Raw genomic sequence first — 12,967 nt, 5'->3', positions numbered from 1 at the left:
GATACGAAAGGTAAGTATACCTAATCAATCACCGATAAAACCAAACTGCAGCTTATTACCACGAAGCTCTGATGACAATGAGGTTTAGATATTCACACAAGGAAAATAGATACTTGATAGACTAGATTTGGCTACTTTAAAGTAGGTAAACATCAGAAATAACTCGGTGACCTGCCACACAATCTGTCAGAGATAACTTGCGATTAGATACCTTCATGATAATTACACTACACATATCACCAGAGGTGTTCCACATGGGCACACGTGTTGCAACTTTTACATAGTCAAACCTTCGTAGTTTTGTCATCGGTATAAACATTATGTGTAAAACAAAGAGGCCAAAAAATTACCTTTAGGTAGTGTATGTGTGTAGTTATAGTGTGTGTGTAGCCATGAGTCGGAACACGCGCGTGGGTGCGTGTGTGTCGGCGCTGCTGCTGCAGGTCAACGTGCTGCTGGCGGTGAGTCCACGCGTGCACGCTCTACGCCACGTCCACGCCACCTCCACACCACCGCCTCGTCACTTACACAAGTATCACCTTTATCACCATTACAGTTTATATCACCAGTTATAACAACAGAAAACCCTGATCGGAAATCCGGAAAATACTCCATAAAATATACACAACGAATATAGGTTTAAGGTACTAGGTCTCCTTTACTTTACTATTTTACTTACTGTAGACTGTCGTAGGGGCCAGTCAGAACAGAATAGCTCGGCCAGGTAGTCAGAAGAGGTAGTCAAGGCGTGAGGACGGTGGTGGAAGACACAAGTATGAGAGCTATCTATTATGCTGAGGTCAAATCCTTTTTATCGACACAATTATTAAGGAACACTTTCAATCTCTAATTTTTTGTGTCTAATAATATTTTTGTTTTACTTGAGTACGTATATACCTATATTATTTATTACCTATTCCGTGTTGGAAGATCTTGGATCTCTTCCGATGGAAGGCTTGATGATTATTTCGTTATGATATATCCTTCAATATTATGTTTAATTATTACCTGGTCAAGATAAAGATTCAATAAGATCAGGAATAAGAAGAAGGAAGTTAATGTTGAAATTGACAAAGAACATTGAGAACTAAAGTTATCATCATCATATCAATATCAGTCATTGTCATGAATAAGTACCTATAGTACCTACATATCGCTGAAAGTTAAGAAAAACAATAATAAATTTAATAGATACGATATCATTTAGGCATTGACAAAGAAGCAGATAAATACTTACAGACTATACAGACAGACGAACAACAAAATTATCCTATTGTTATGTGTTATTTTTCACCTTTTGAGGTAGGTACGAAATCCTAAAAAGTTTCCTCACAGCAATATGTAACCTATTATTAATTATATCTGTCTATGGTTGTGTTATAATGGATTCCCGCCTAAAATAAATTAAAAAAAAAACATGGCTGTCAAGTTGTAATCTGCCGCCCCGCTTATGATCATTATGAGTGTCTACCTATCTATACATACAGTCCACTTACCAGTTTAACATTTCTTATTAGACGCAAATAAAGATTCATACAGAACGCATGTTTGTTTGAGTTTAAATAATCCCAGCAAGTAAAAGCCGACCTTATCATCCAATCATTTGGTCCAAATCGAACCGGACTGAGCGCGAGCGAGCCTACCTGCGAGAACAAAAGAACCACCGGGACAGAGATAAGGCGGCCGGCGGACACCTGTTTATTTGCAAGATTTAGTGCAATTATAATTGAAAAGTTATAAACTTGAGTGCGAGTGCGTAAATAAATAATAATTACGTGATTTTGAGACATTCTTAAAAACTTCTAATATGAGACATTGAGTGAGTGAGTTAGAGACTATGGACAGGGTGCATTTACGTTGTTTTTAAGAACTATACCTACCTAATAAATTACGGACTTAGTGCTTGTGCTGGGATTATTATTTGTGAGCTACAATGACTACTACGAAGGAGGTGGACGAGCTTATATCATTACAAGATGAGTTATTCGATCAGTTGGAGCGATCTATCAAAAATTACAAGAAAACGGCCAAGGAGAAAATTAAGCTACCTTATTTACTTACAAGGTTGGAGTTGTTGGAACAATTATTTACCGACTTTAAAGAAGGACATAAGGCGATTGTGTTAGCTTCGCAAGATAGATCTGACGCATATTTTACGCAAAATACGTATGACATTTTCGAAGATAATTATGTGGAATACAAGGCGGCGTTACGAGAGGTTATCGAGCGGTTGTCACCGAGTGCAGCGTCATCGTCAGCGCCCGCCACCGACACTGCGGCGGCGGCGGCGCCCGGCAGCAGCGCCGAGATAAAGAGTGAAGTTAAATTACCTCAAATTAACTTACCTACATTTAGCGGAAGATATGAAGAGTGGCAAACATTTTATGACATGTTTTCGTCGCTTATACATAAAAACCAGAGCATTACGGCAGTACAGAAATTACACTATTTAAAAAGTTATTTAACTGGTGAAGCCAAGAATCTATTGAGCAACTTTTCAACTACAGAAGCTAATTACGAAGAAGCTTGGAAACAATTAGTGAAACGTTATAACAATAAAAGATATAACTCGAACGCAACATTGAGAAGTTTATTTGCTATGAGAAAAATAAACACAGAATCAGCTGGTGCAGTGAAGAATTTACTTGATACAACATCTACTTGTCTGAAGTCCCTGCAAAATATGGGTATCGATACGAGCTCGTGGGATGCAATTATTGTATTTTTTGTCGTATCAAAATTAGACACAGAATCCATGAGACAATGGGAGCAGCATGTTAGTATGGTTACTGATGAGTTACCGACCTGGGAGCAACTACGAGAATATTTAGAGCACCGATTCCGGTCGTTGGAGATGATCGACACTAACGTGACGCGTCCTAATCAACCTGCCAAGCCTGTCACGAAAGCTAAAATATTTCACACTGCTATTGAGAATAAACAGAAGAGCAATGATGTCGAGTGTGCGATGTGTCATGAGAATCATTATATTTATCACTGCAAGCGGTTCGGGCTAATGACACCTAATGAGCGACAAGAGTATGCCCAGAGTAACCGACTGTGCTTCAACTGCTTATCACCAACTCACGCAGCATTGAAGTGTCGGCAGTCAAGTTGCAGAAAATGCGGAAGGAGGCACCATACCATGCTACACTTCGAGCGAGTGGAGAAGGAGGCCAGGCGCGAGGGTACGTCAGCGAACGAGGCTGCAGCGACGGCGTCACCGAGTGGACACGAGAGGCCGAGCACATCCCAAGGTGACACGCACATCACCGCAGCGCATTCCAGATGAGAAATGCAACCCAACAGCGTGCTTCTTGCGACGGCTAGAGTAAAGGTATTTAATTCGACAGGTTGTAAACAAATTATTAGAGCTTTACTCGATCAAGGATCGCAGGCATCTTTTATAACTGAGGCTACTGTACAATTACTAGGGCTTACACGTAAACCTGTTAGTGGTTGGGTGTCAGGTCTGGGAGATGGTCGTATGAGAATAAAACACACTGTTTCGCTTCGAGTAGAGTCACGCCATAGCCCAGAAAGTTCGATACAAGTTAATGCGTATGTGTTACATTCCTTAACTTCTTTACTTCCTGCAGCTGAGTTGACAGTTCCCGAGTGGTCAGAAATTGGTCACTTACCTTTAGCTGATCCTACATACACGAAACCAGGTAAAATAGATGTACTTCTAGGTGCAGAGGTGTATGCTGAAATATTGCAAGATGGCTTGATTAAGCAATCTGAAGGGAGCCTACTAGCACAGAATACCATATTCGGATGGATTTTATCTGGAAGAGCGGCGAGAGGTCCTGAGGAACTAGCAAAGGCAAATGTTATGAGCATGCATGTACAAGTGAAAGAAGATGACTTATTGAAGAAGTTTTGGGAGATGGAAAATGAGCCTAACACAATACACAAAGAGATGACCAAGAGTGAGAAAAGGTGTGAAGAGATTTTCGACGCAACGACAGTGAGAGATGATGAAGGAAGACTGGTGGTAAGACTACCATTTACAACAGAAGATCCTAAGAGTCAATATGGTAATTCAAAAGAGATAGCTATCAAGAGACTAGAGATTTTAGAGAGAAAACTAAAGAGAGAACCTAAACTGAGAGAAGAGTACAATAAAGTGTTTGAAGAATATTTGAGTTTAAATCACATGAGAAAGGTGAATGAAAATGAGCTTGAGAATCCCAAGGCAGTCTACTTGCCTCACCACGCCGTAGTGAGAGAAGACATGGAGACCACAAAGGTGAGAATCGTCTTCGATGCTTCGAGTAAAGGGACTAACAATGTCTCGCTGAATGACGATCTACTCGTGGGTCCGAAGCTGCAGCAAGACTTGAGACACATACTAATGAGATGGAGAAGGCACAAGGTGTGCATCGTCGCGGACATTGTGAAGATGTACAGGATGGTCCGTGTGGCTGATGAAGACACCGATTTTCAGCGAATAGTTTGGAGATTTTCATCGGATGAGTCACAATCTATACAGCACTATAAGCTGTTACGGCTAACTTTTGGAACAGCAAGTGCGCCATATTTGGCTGTCAAATGCCTACAGAGACTTGCTGAGTTAGAAGAATCTAAATATCCGTTAGCGGCAAAATTAACAAGGCAAGATTTCTATATGGACGATCTAATCACGGGAGCTGAAACAGAAGATGAAGTTATGAATATATACAATGAGATGAATGAACTATTGAGATCAGGAGGTTTTGAGCTACAAAAATGGAACAGTAATTCAGAGACAGTACTACAGAAGATTAGGAAAACAGAGAAGACAGGACAGGAGCAAGAAAAAGGATCTGATTCAATCAAACTAAACAAGAGTATAAAGGTTCTTGGAGTGAGTTGGAATAGAGACGCTGATAGTTTCGAGTACATGTTAAAGTTACCAGAGCCCACAGATTCGATATCAAAGCGGCAAGTGCTTTCTGATGTCGCAAGATTATATGACCCCTTAGGCTGGATCGCCCCTGTCATAGTTCTGGCGAAAATTCTGATACAAAAACTGTGGCAATCGGGTCTAGAGTGGGACGATCGTTTGACTGAAGATCTACTGAGTGAGTGGCTTGCATATCGACGCGGGTTAGTAGATTTAACACAGCTAAAGCTACCGAGATGGTACAATGCTACTCAAAACTCGAAAATCGAGCTACACGTGTTTTCGGACGCTTCGAAGTCAGCTTTTGCAGCAGCAGTGTACGTTAGAGTGATAGACGAGTGCAACCAAGTACATGTACACCTGCTGACAGCAAAAACCAAAGTTGCCCCCATTGAAAAGGAGATTTCGATTCCCCGCCTCGAGCTGTGTGGGTCAACGTTGGCAGCAAAACTTATCAGCGAAGTGTCGCAAGTGATGGAAATACCTAAAGAGGATTTATATGGCTGGACTGACTCCACCATCGTTTTAGCATGGCTTAAGGGAGGCTCAAGTCGTTGGACGACTTTTGTGAGCAACCGAGTGTCCACGATATTAAACATCATGGAGTATGAGCAATGGGGCCATGTATCGTCGGAGACAAACCCCGCGGACTGCGCTTCGCGAGGCATGCAACCACATGAGTTGCTACAAAACTCATTGTGGTGGAATGGGCCGCAGTGGCTTTCTGAGCCTAACATCGAGAGTGATGGTACTAAGGTTGAGGACACACACGAGGAGGAAAGAGTCAAGGCTTTAACTGTTTTATCAAAGATAGATGAAGAAGAATTCATTTGGACAAGATTTTCGTCATTATCGAGAATGCTAAGAGTACTAAGTTATTGCAGAAGAATTTTGAATTTAAAGATACCAGAAACCGAGAGAGCTAAATTAACAAAATTTGTTACAGTAGAGGAGACAAATGAAACATTACTTTGTTGTGTTAAAGAAGTTCAAAGACGAGAATATGAAAGCGAGATAAAACAGTTAAAGACTCGAGGATGCGTTCCTAAAAAGAGTAATTTACGTACTCTTTGCCCTTTTCTTGACGAAAAAGGAACATTAAGAGTTCTGGGACGTATAGCACAATCAGACGCATGTTATGACACGAAACATCCAATAATTATGCCTGCTAAGGATCACCTTACCAAGCTCATAATTGTTGATGCTCATCATCAAACTATGCATGGAGGTCCTCAGATTATGTTAAACTTTCTAAGAGCAAAATTTTGGATTATTCATGCCAAGGAACAAGTCAAGAAGGTTTATCGAGAATGTGTTATCTGCTTAAGATATACCACTAAGAAGACAACTCCATTCATGGGTCTTCTTTCTGAGGCGAGATTAAAACCAAGTAAACCATTCAGGTCTACTGGAGTGGATTACTGTGGTCCTATCAACATAAGATTTTCACCAGGCAGAGGAGCTAAATCGTATAAGGGCTACATATGCCTCTTCGTCTGCATGGTTACCCGAGCAGTCCACTTGGAAGCGGTTACTGACTTAACTGCTAAAGGTTTCATAGCAGCATTCAGGCGTTTTACTGCTCGGCGAGGCCATTGTCAAGATTTATATAGCGACAATGGCACTAATTTTGTCGGAGCTGATAGAGAGATGCGAGACATGTTCAACAGTGCAAAATCATCACTGACGGAGGAAATTGCTTCGTTACTTACCTTGGAGCGTACAACGTGGCATTTTATCCCTCCCCACTCCCCAAATTTTGGAGGTTTGTGGGAGTCCGGCGTACGTAGTACAAAGACGCACCTGCGTAAAGTAGTTGGGAATAGTACACTTACCTATGAGGAGATGTCGACAGTTCTGGCGCAGGTGGAAGCGTGTCTAAATTCACGACCTATTTCCGTACTTAGTGACGATCCAAGCGACCCTCTCCCCTTGACACCAGGCCACTTCTTAGTAGGTGAACCTTTGTTAAATCTAGCTGATGATGATTATACTAAGTTTAATGTTCAAGGATTAGACAGATGGCGCTTAACGCAAAAAATTGTAAATGATTTTTGGAACCGATGGTATAAGGAGTACTTAGTTAATTTAAATCAACGGTACAAATGGAATACTAAAAGTGTTGAGCCCGAGATAGGAGATATTGTTATCCTGAAAGAAGACAATTTACCCCCTGCTAAATGGGTACTAGGTAAAATAATACTTAAACATACTGGGCCTGACAATATTACTCGTGTAGTATCAGTGAAATGTAAATCTGGAGTGTTCAAGCGTCCAGTAAGTAAAATTTGTGTAATTACTAAATAGTTAAGTTAATTAAATTGCTAATTTCTTAGAGGCTATTTACTTTAAAGATTGTCAGTTTATGTCGGTTGTTAAATTAGAATAGTTAATGCTGAAGCTGGCAATTTCTACTTGTTATATTTAGTAGTAGTAGTAGTACTTGTTATATTCCTATTGTTTAAATTGTTAACATTTTGTTGTCATATCTGAGTTTAAGTTTTAAGCTAGAACTAATACTTACCTGTTACAGTGAGCAATGTTATGTAATGGTGGGCGGCTAGCAAATACTTACGTTTTAAATAACTACATGTATTATTATATTTTAGAGATACCTATTTCATTGTTAATACGTTAGGAATTTAGGATGTTGATACTAAAATGTGTTTTGCAGTCGTTAAGTTTATATCGAGTTCGTTCTAAGATATAAATTAGTTCTAAGTCTAGAGGTTTAGTTTGCATTTATGATCTGATATTTTAAATGTACCTACTTAAGGGTCTGCAATAGGGAATCGAGGGTTGGCATTGTCATAGAATTATGTAGTAAATGATGCTCTACAGCCTTGAAAAAAATCACACAGGTAGTTGAAGAGTCTAGCTAGGTGCTGAATCATTCGAATTTAAGTAAATGATTATGGATAACTGTAAATTAATTTCAGAATATCAAGAAAAACCAGTCAATCACACTCCCGTATTGTAACAACTGTGTCGTAATTATAAAGAATTTTCATATGATTTTTATCATATTATAAAGTTAAAGGCTTGGACTAGGCGCTAAATACCTTGTTTTTTAATAAACACACACTTATTTTGTGTAAATTAATCCCAAACTTGAGCAATTTTTTTCCCTCAAATCTTCATACAAATATCTATGGCGGCTTTCTGTGTTATAAAATCATAAACACAAGTGACGTTTGACTCAGTTGGCCGCTGGCCTCCAAAGAAGGGTCACGTCGGTTTAGGCAGCACTGACAGCTCGCGATCTTATCGTGTACAGATACAAAATCACTGCACATTGGTTGTCATTGCACTTTTTCAACTTTTATGACACCAACATAATTTGATTTTTGGGGTACTCCCCATCTATGCGAAATATAAGCTTGATATCTTTACCCGTTTCTGAGAAAAAGGGCGGTGACAGACAGTCAGTCAGACAGACGGACAACAAAGAGATCCTATAACGGTTGCTTTTTTTCTTTTGACGTTCGAAACCCTAAAATTAAGTAAAAATATTATGCTGCCAAAAAATGTACTTACAGGTATTGAAAAAGCGGTATATAAACAAATTATACCAGCAGAGGGTTCACCATTTAGCTGAATGTTACTTAGAAAACGGCCTTGAGTGGCGGTCAAGTTGGTCCCCGCCCGCTTTCCATTAACATTGGGACTCGTTTTCATGTTTTTAGCGTACAGTCAGGTTTTTATTTTTTTATAATTGTATTTTTTTATTTGTAACTTTTTAGTTGTTTTTATTTTATGAAATTTTACGTCGGTAGGTAGTTCATGATCATTTTTTATTTAAATAATTTTGGTGTTGTTATTTAAATACCTTCAATATGCATATTTTTGTAATGTGAAAATCAAGTCCTTTCATTTGATACCTTACACGGCAAAGTTGAATTATTATTTTTTCGATCATCACGTTATGTCCTCAAGAGGGCGCTATGTACATTTTAATGGAACGTCACATAGCCTATAGCCATCGCGCCATCAATACGCTTCTAACAATACCTCATACATCAAAATCTATCAAGCCGTTTAGGCTACAGGAGGGAACAAAGAAACAGACAAACATACATATATACATACATACAATCAAAAAACATTACCCTCCTCCTTCGGCAGTCGGGTAAAAAGGAGTAAGACAGGGGGTCATTCTGAACTTTTGCTCTACGAGTTTTGGAAATTAACAAAAAAAACCTTTTTCATAGAAACTTTGTTGGACATGTGACTTTTTACCATGGAAAACGAATATTTTTTTTCGCGAATTTGCAAATCTCGTAGAACAAAAGTTGTTCAGAATGACCCCTTGAGTCATCCCCTTTTGGCTTAGTATAGCCCTTTTGCGACACTATGTATTTACTTTGCTTTGTCGTCGGGGTTCAGTTGGCTGGAGGATGCCCGAAACTTATTATCTACACTTTAATACTTTTAGTTACCTTTCTACAAGTAAATACCACATTTGTTTGAGAAAGCTAATCGGGTTCCGAGTATAGAGTAAAGTGGCACCCCTATTAATTTCTACTCTTTCCTGGTGCCTACCAGTGTAAGTAAGAATTATACTTACTTACCCTAAAATCACCCAAAATGTACTTGAACATAATTGTCAATAAAGTTGGCGAGTAAAAGTTTATCGACCCACTGTGCAAACTTACATGTGTGCGTGTCACTGCGTGTGCTGTGTGAAGAGCATTGAAAACCCAAAATTGGCGCGGCACGTCACCCTGTACGGGCCCTTAAGTAAAAGAACTAAGTTCTTGGTGGGCGGAATGTCTATGGTTGTGTTATAATGGATTCCCGCCTAAAATAAATTAAAAAAAAAACATGGCTGTCAAGTTGTAATCTGCCGCCCCGCTTATGATCATTATGAGTGTCTACCTATCTATACATACAGTCCACTTACCAGTTTAACATTTCTTATTAGACGCACATAAAGATTCATACAGAACGCATGTTTGTTTGAGTTTAAATAATCCCAGCAAGTAAAAGCCGACCTTATCATCCTATCAATATCTAATTAAAAATACTTAAATTAAAAAATAACAATATCACTAAACTTTAAAGTAGTTGTTGTGGTTTGTCGCAGGCGTACGCGGGCGCGGGCCTGCTGGTGGCGGCGCGGCTGTGGTGGGACCCGTCGCTGGCGGCGGTGACGCGCGCCGTGTGGCCGCGCGAGCACGCCGTGAGCAGCGCGCTGCTGCCCGCGCTGGCCGCCGCGCTGCTGCTGCTGGCCCACGCCGCCGCCGCCGCCGCCGCCGCCGCCGCCGCCGCCGCCCCGAGCCGCCGACACCTGCTGCACCTTGTAAGATATAAGTAACTACGATTGAGGTGCACCAAAATAGCCTGAACCTGCCTTATACAGGGTGGAATGATTTAACGGGACCAAATATGTACTTATCAGTCTATGCATCGTGTATCTGTGTACATATATCAGCTGTTCGATACCCATATTACTGGATCTGCTTAGCCCGGGGTCATATATTTACTCATTGTTCTCCGCAGCACCTGTGGGGCACGGTCTTTGTGCTGGTGCTGGGCGGCGCGTGGCTGGGCTGGCTGGCGGCGCGGCTGCGCGCGTGGGCGGGCTCCCCGGCTGCCGCCCCGGCGCGCGACGCCGCCGCCGCCGCCGACCACCTGCAGCCGCTGCTCGACCTGCTGGCCAAGTACCTGCCCGTGACTGACACGCTGCAGGACGTCATCAAGGTAAGGGAACAGATAACTAACTAGGGTTCATTCATAATCCATGGGGGATCGGAGGCAGGAATCTTGACTGTATCATCATCATCATCAGCCAATAATCATCCACTGCTGGGCATAGACCTCTCCTAAGGAGCGCCACAACAGTCGGTCCTCGGCCTTCCTCATCCAACCACTACGTATATACGAAGTATATTCTGTATTTAATATACAATATTGTCTAGCAGGCTATTTACGTGAGTGCGTTACGTTTCTTCGAAAACTATACATTGGACACTTGAAATAATGCGTCGCATGTGGTTGTCGTGTTGCAGGAGGCGCAGGCGGAGCTGCCGCTGCTGGCGGGTGCGGCGCGCGCGGCGGCGGCGCTGCTGGCCGCGCTGCTGCCGCTGTCCGCGCTGCTCTCCGCCGCGCTGCTGTGGCTCGAGGCGCCGCCGCGGTCAGTATACCTACTCACTACCATCTATACCATATATACCTTACCTTCTACCCATATCGGTAGTATTCGAAATTAGCTACCTATTGCCCGCTAGCCTGAATCTATACGTAGTTATATTGATAATCCAAGATGTCAGCGGCCTACATACGTGATTTATATACTTACGAGAAATAGGAAGACATATGTATAGGCTACTAACGGGTTAGGACTTGAAGGCATAAGATAGACGACATAACAGCGTCAGTCAGATTTTCTTTCTTGCTGTAAATAAGTAGTTATGTGATTGCGATGTTGTGTAGCGAGTGTTCGGTCTCCATTACAGGACTGTGTCGGAGAAGGAGCGGCTGCGGGACGAGACGGAGCGCCTCTCGGTCACGTGACCCGGCGGTGGCGACCTGTGACCCCCGTGGCGCCGATACGTGACCCCCGGGGAGGCGACATGTGACCCCTGAGGCGTCGACCCGTGACCCGCGCGGTCCCCGAGTGATCCACGTACAACTGGCCTCTACGAGAATGTTCAGGGTTCAGAGACATAGTGCAGTGAACATTGAATTTGTACTAAATTGGTTACGAGACACGAGAACTTGTGTAAAGTGGCGCAGACTCTACATATTAATAATAAGTTTATGAGAAATCTCATAAGTTGAACTGATTGACAAGTTCTGTACTTACCTACTTAGATGTGAAAGGAAAGACTCGTTAAATGTGCTATATTTAAGTTTGTAGTAAAATTTATATAAAATATAAATACCATATAGGTAATAATACTCGATTGGTTTATGATTAAGTACCCAATTAAATATTTAAGTCAATGCGTGTGCAATGAATGTTTAGAAACATACTGTGCTATTACAAAATTCTGGGGGTTGTTGGCTCTCATCTCCCGTTGTTTTTAGTTCTTTAGGAAAAAAAGACAGTTTAGACTCAACTGGTATGCCACCTTGTACATACATAATATATAGCATGCCATTTTTGAATTGCTGTGCTCTGTACAGTAGGTACGCATCAAGTGTAATGGCAAAAATCGTGGTTCATGAAATGAGACACAAAATTGAATAAGTAGATCAACATTTATTTAGGTATGACACATTTTAAATTGAAAATACCGCCTATAGTTGTGCCCAAATTACAAAGTAATCCCACGGACTACCCCGCAGGGTACGGTGGGCTCCAGACGGGGTATGGGGCGCCTGTCAGGGCACAGGTGGGCGCCTGTCAAGACGTGGGTGGGCTCCTAGGCGGGTCATTTAGGCCCCTGGCGGGGTACATTCACACACACGCAGAGAATAGTGTGCAAAAATATAACTCGTGCTCGCGCCGAAACGCTTCAATATCTTACAACAAGTGTTTGTATACATATAGCTATAATATAATATATCTGTAATATAGAGTATCCGCTACGCTATAACAAGTAGAAGTGACTCGGTCGAGGACCGTTCGTACAGTATAAGACATATCCTACTCATCACACCATGATATGACATCGCTTTCATTACATTGTACATTACATAATAAATAATATTAAATACCCATGCATATAAATACAGTATACAGCATTGCTCTGGAACTAATCGGACTCGCGGCGGCGCCCCCCCCGCCAGGCGCGCGCCCGCGCAGGCGCCGGGGCCCGCGGGGACCAGGCCCCGGAGTCACGCGGAGGGACGCGGGGGGACGCGGGGGGGCAGCACACTCGACTGTTGTACACATCATCGGTACCGTAGCTATACAGTGTGCATCATACTTTATTTTCATTTTCTTTGAGCTTTGATAATTAGGTACATTTTCTATTTTTTGTGTACTAAAGGTGCTTGCTTATCTTGACCACTCCTCGCAATAAATTTATTCCTAAAATATCCACATTTAAAGCCGTTACTTAGACGAAGACATTATTAAACTCACATTCAATCATCAATCATCATTTAACGGTTGGATATAAATAATAC

The 12,967-nt window shown here is 41.7% G+C and overlaps 1 protein-coding gene across 1 annotated transcript; it reads left to right on the top strand.

Annotated features, from left to right (window-relative positions):
* Window positions 1-173: 173 nt before the first annotated feature.
* On the top strand, window positions 174-11,774 carry LOC119692515. Its single transcript, XM_048629394.1, has 5 exons — window positions 174-461; window positions 9,975-10,190; window positions 10,391-10,591; window positions 10,900-11,024; window positions 11,347-11,774. The coding sequence occupies exons 1-5, from the start codon at window positions 393-395 to the stop codon at window positions 11,402-11,404; spliced, it is 669 nt and encodes a 222-aa protein (XP_048485351.1). The 5' UTR covers window positions 174-392; the 3' UTR covers window positions 11,405-11,774.
* Window positions 11,775-12,967: the final 1,193 nt, after the last annotated feature.

This window comes from Plutella xylostella, chromosome 23 (genome assembly GCF_932276165.1).
Source record: "Plutella xylostella chromosome 23, ilPluXylo3.1, whole genome shotgun sequence".
NCBI classification, from domain to species: Eukaryota; Metazoa; Arthropoda; class Insecta; order Lepidoptera; family Plutellidae; genus Plutella; species Plutella xylostella.
This window is presented reverse-complemented; position numbering and strand designations above follow the sequence as displayed.

Bases quoted from the DNA above. Each gene is read 5' to 3' on its own strand.
- LOC119692515 (XM_048629394.1), top strand. From the start codon at position 393: ATGAGTCGGAACACGCGCGTGGGTGCGTGTGTGTCGGCGCTGCTGCTG. The intron at 462-9,974 runs GTGAGTCCACGC...GGTTTGTCGCAG, and splicing joins AGGTCAACGTGCTGCTGGCG to GCGTACGCGGGCGCGGGCCT. The intron at 11,025-11,346 runs GTCAGTATACCT...TCTCCATTACAG, and splicing joins TGGCTCGAGGCGCCGCCGCG to GACTGTGTCGGAGAAGGAGC.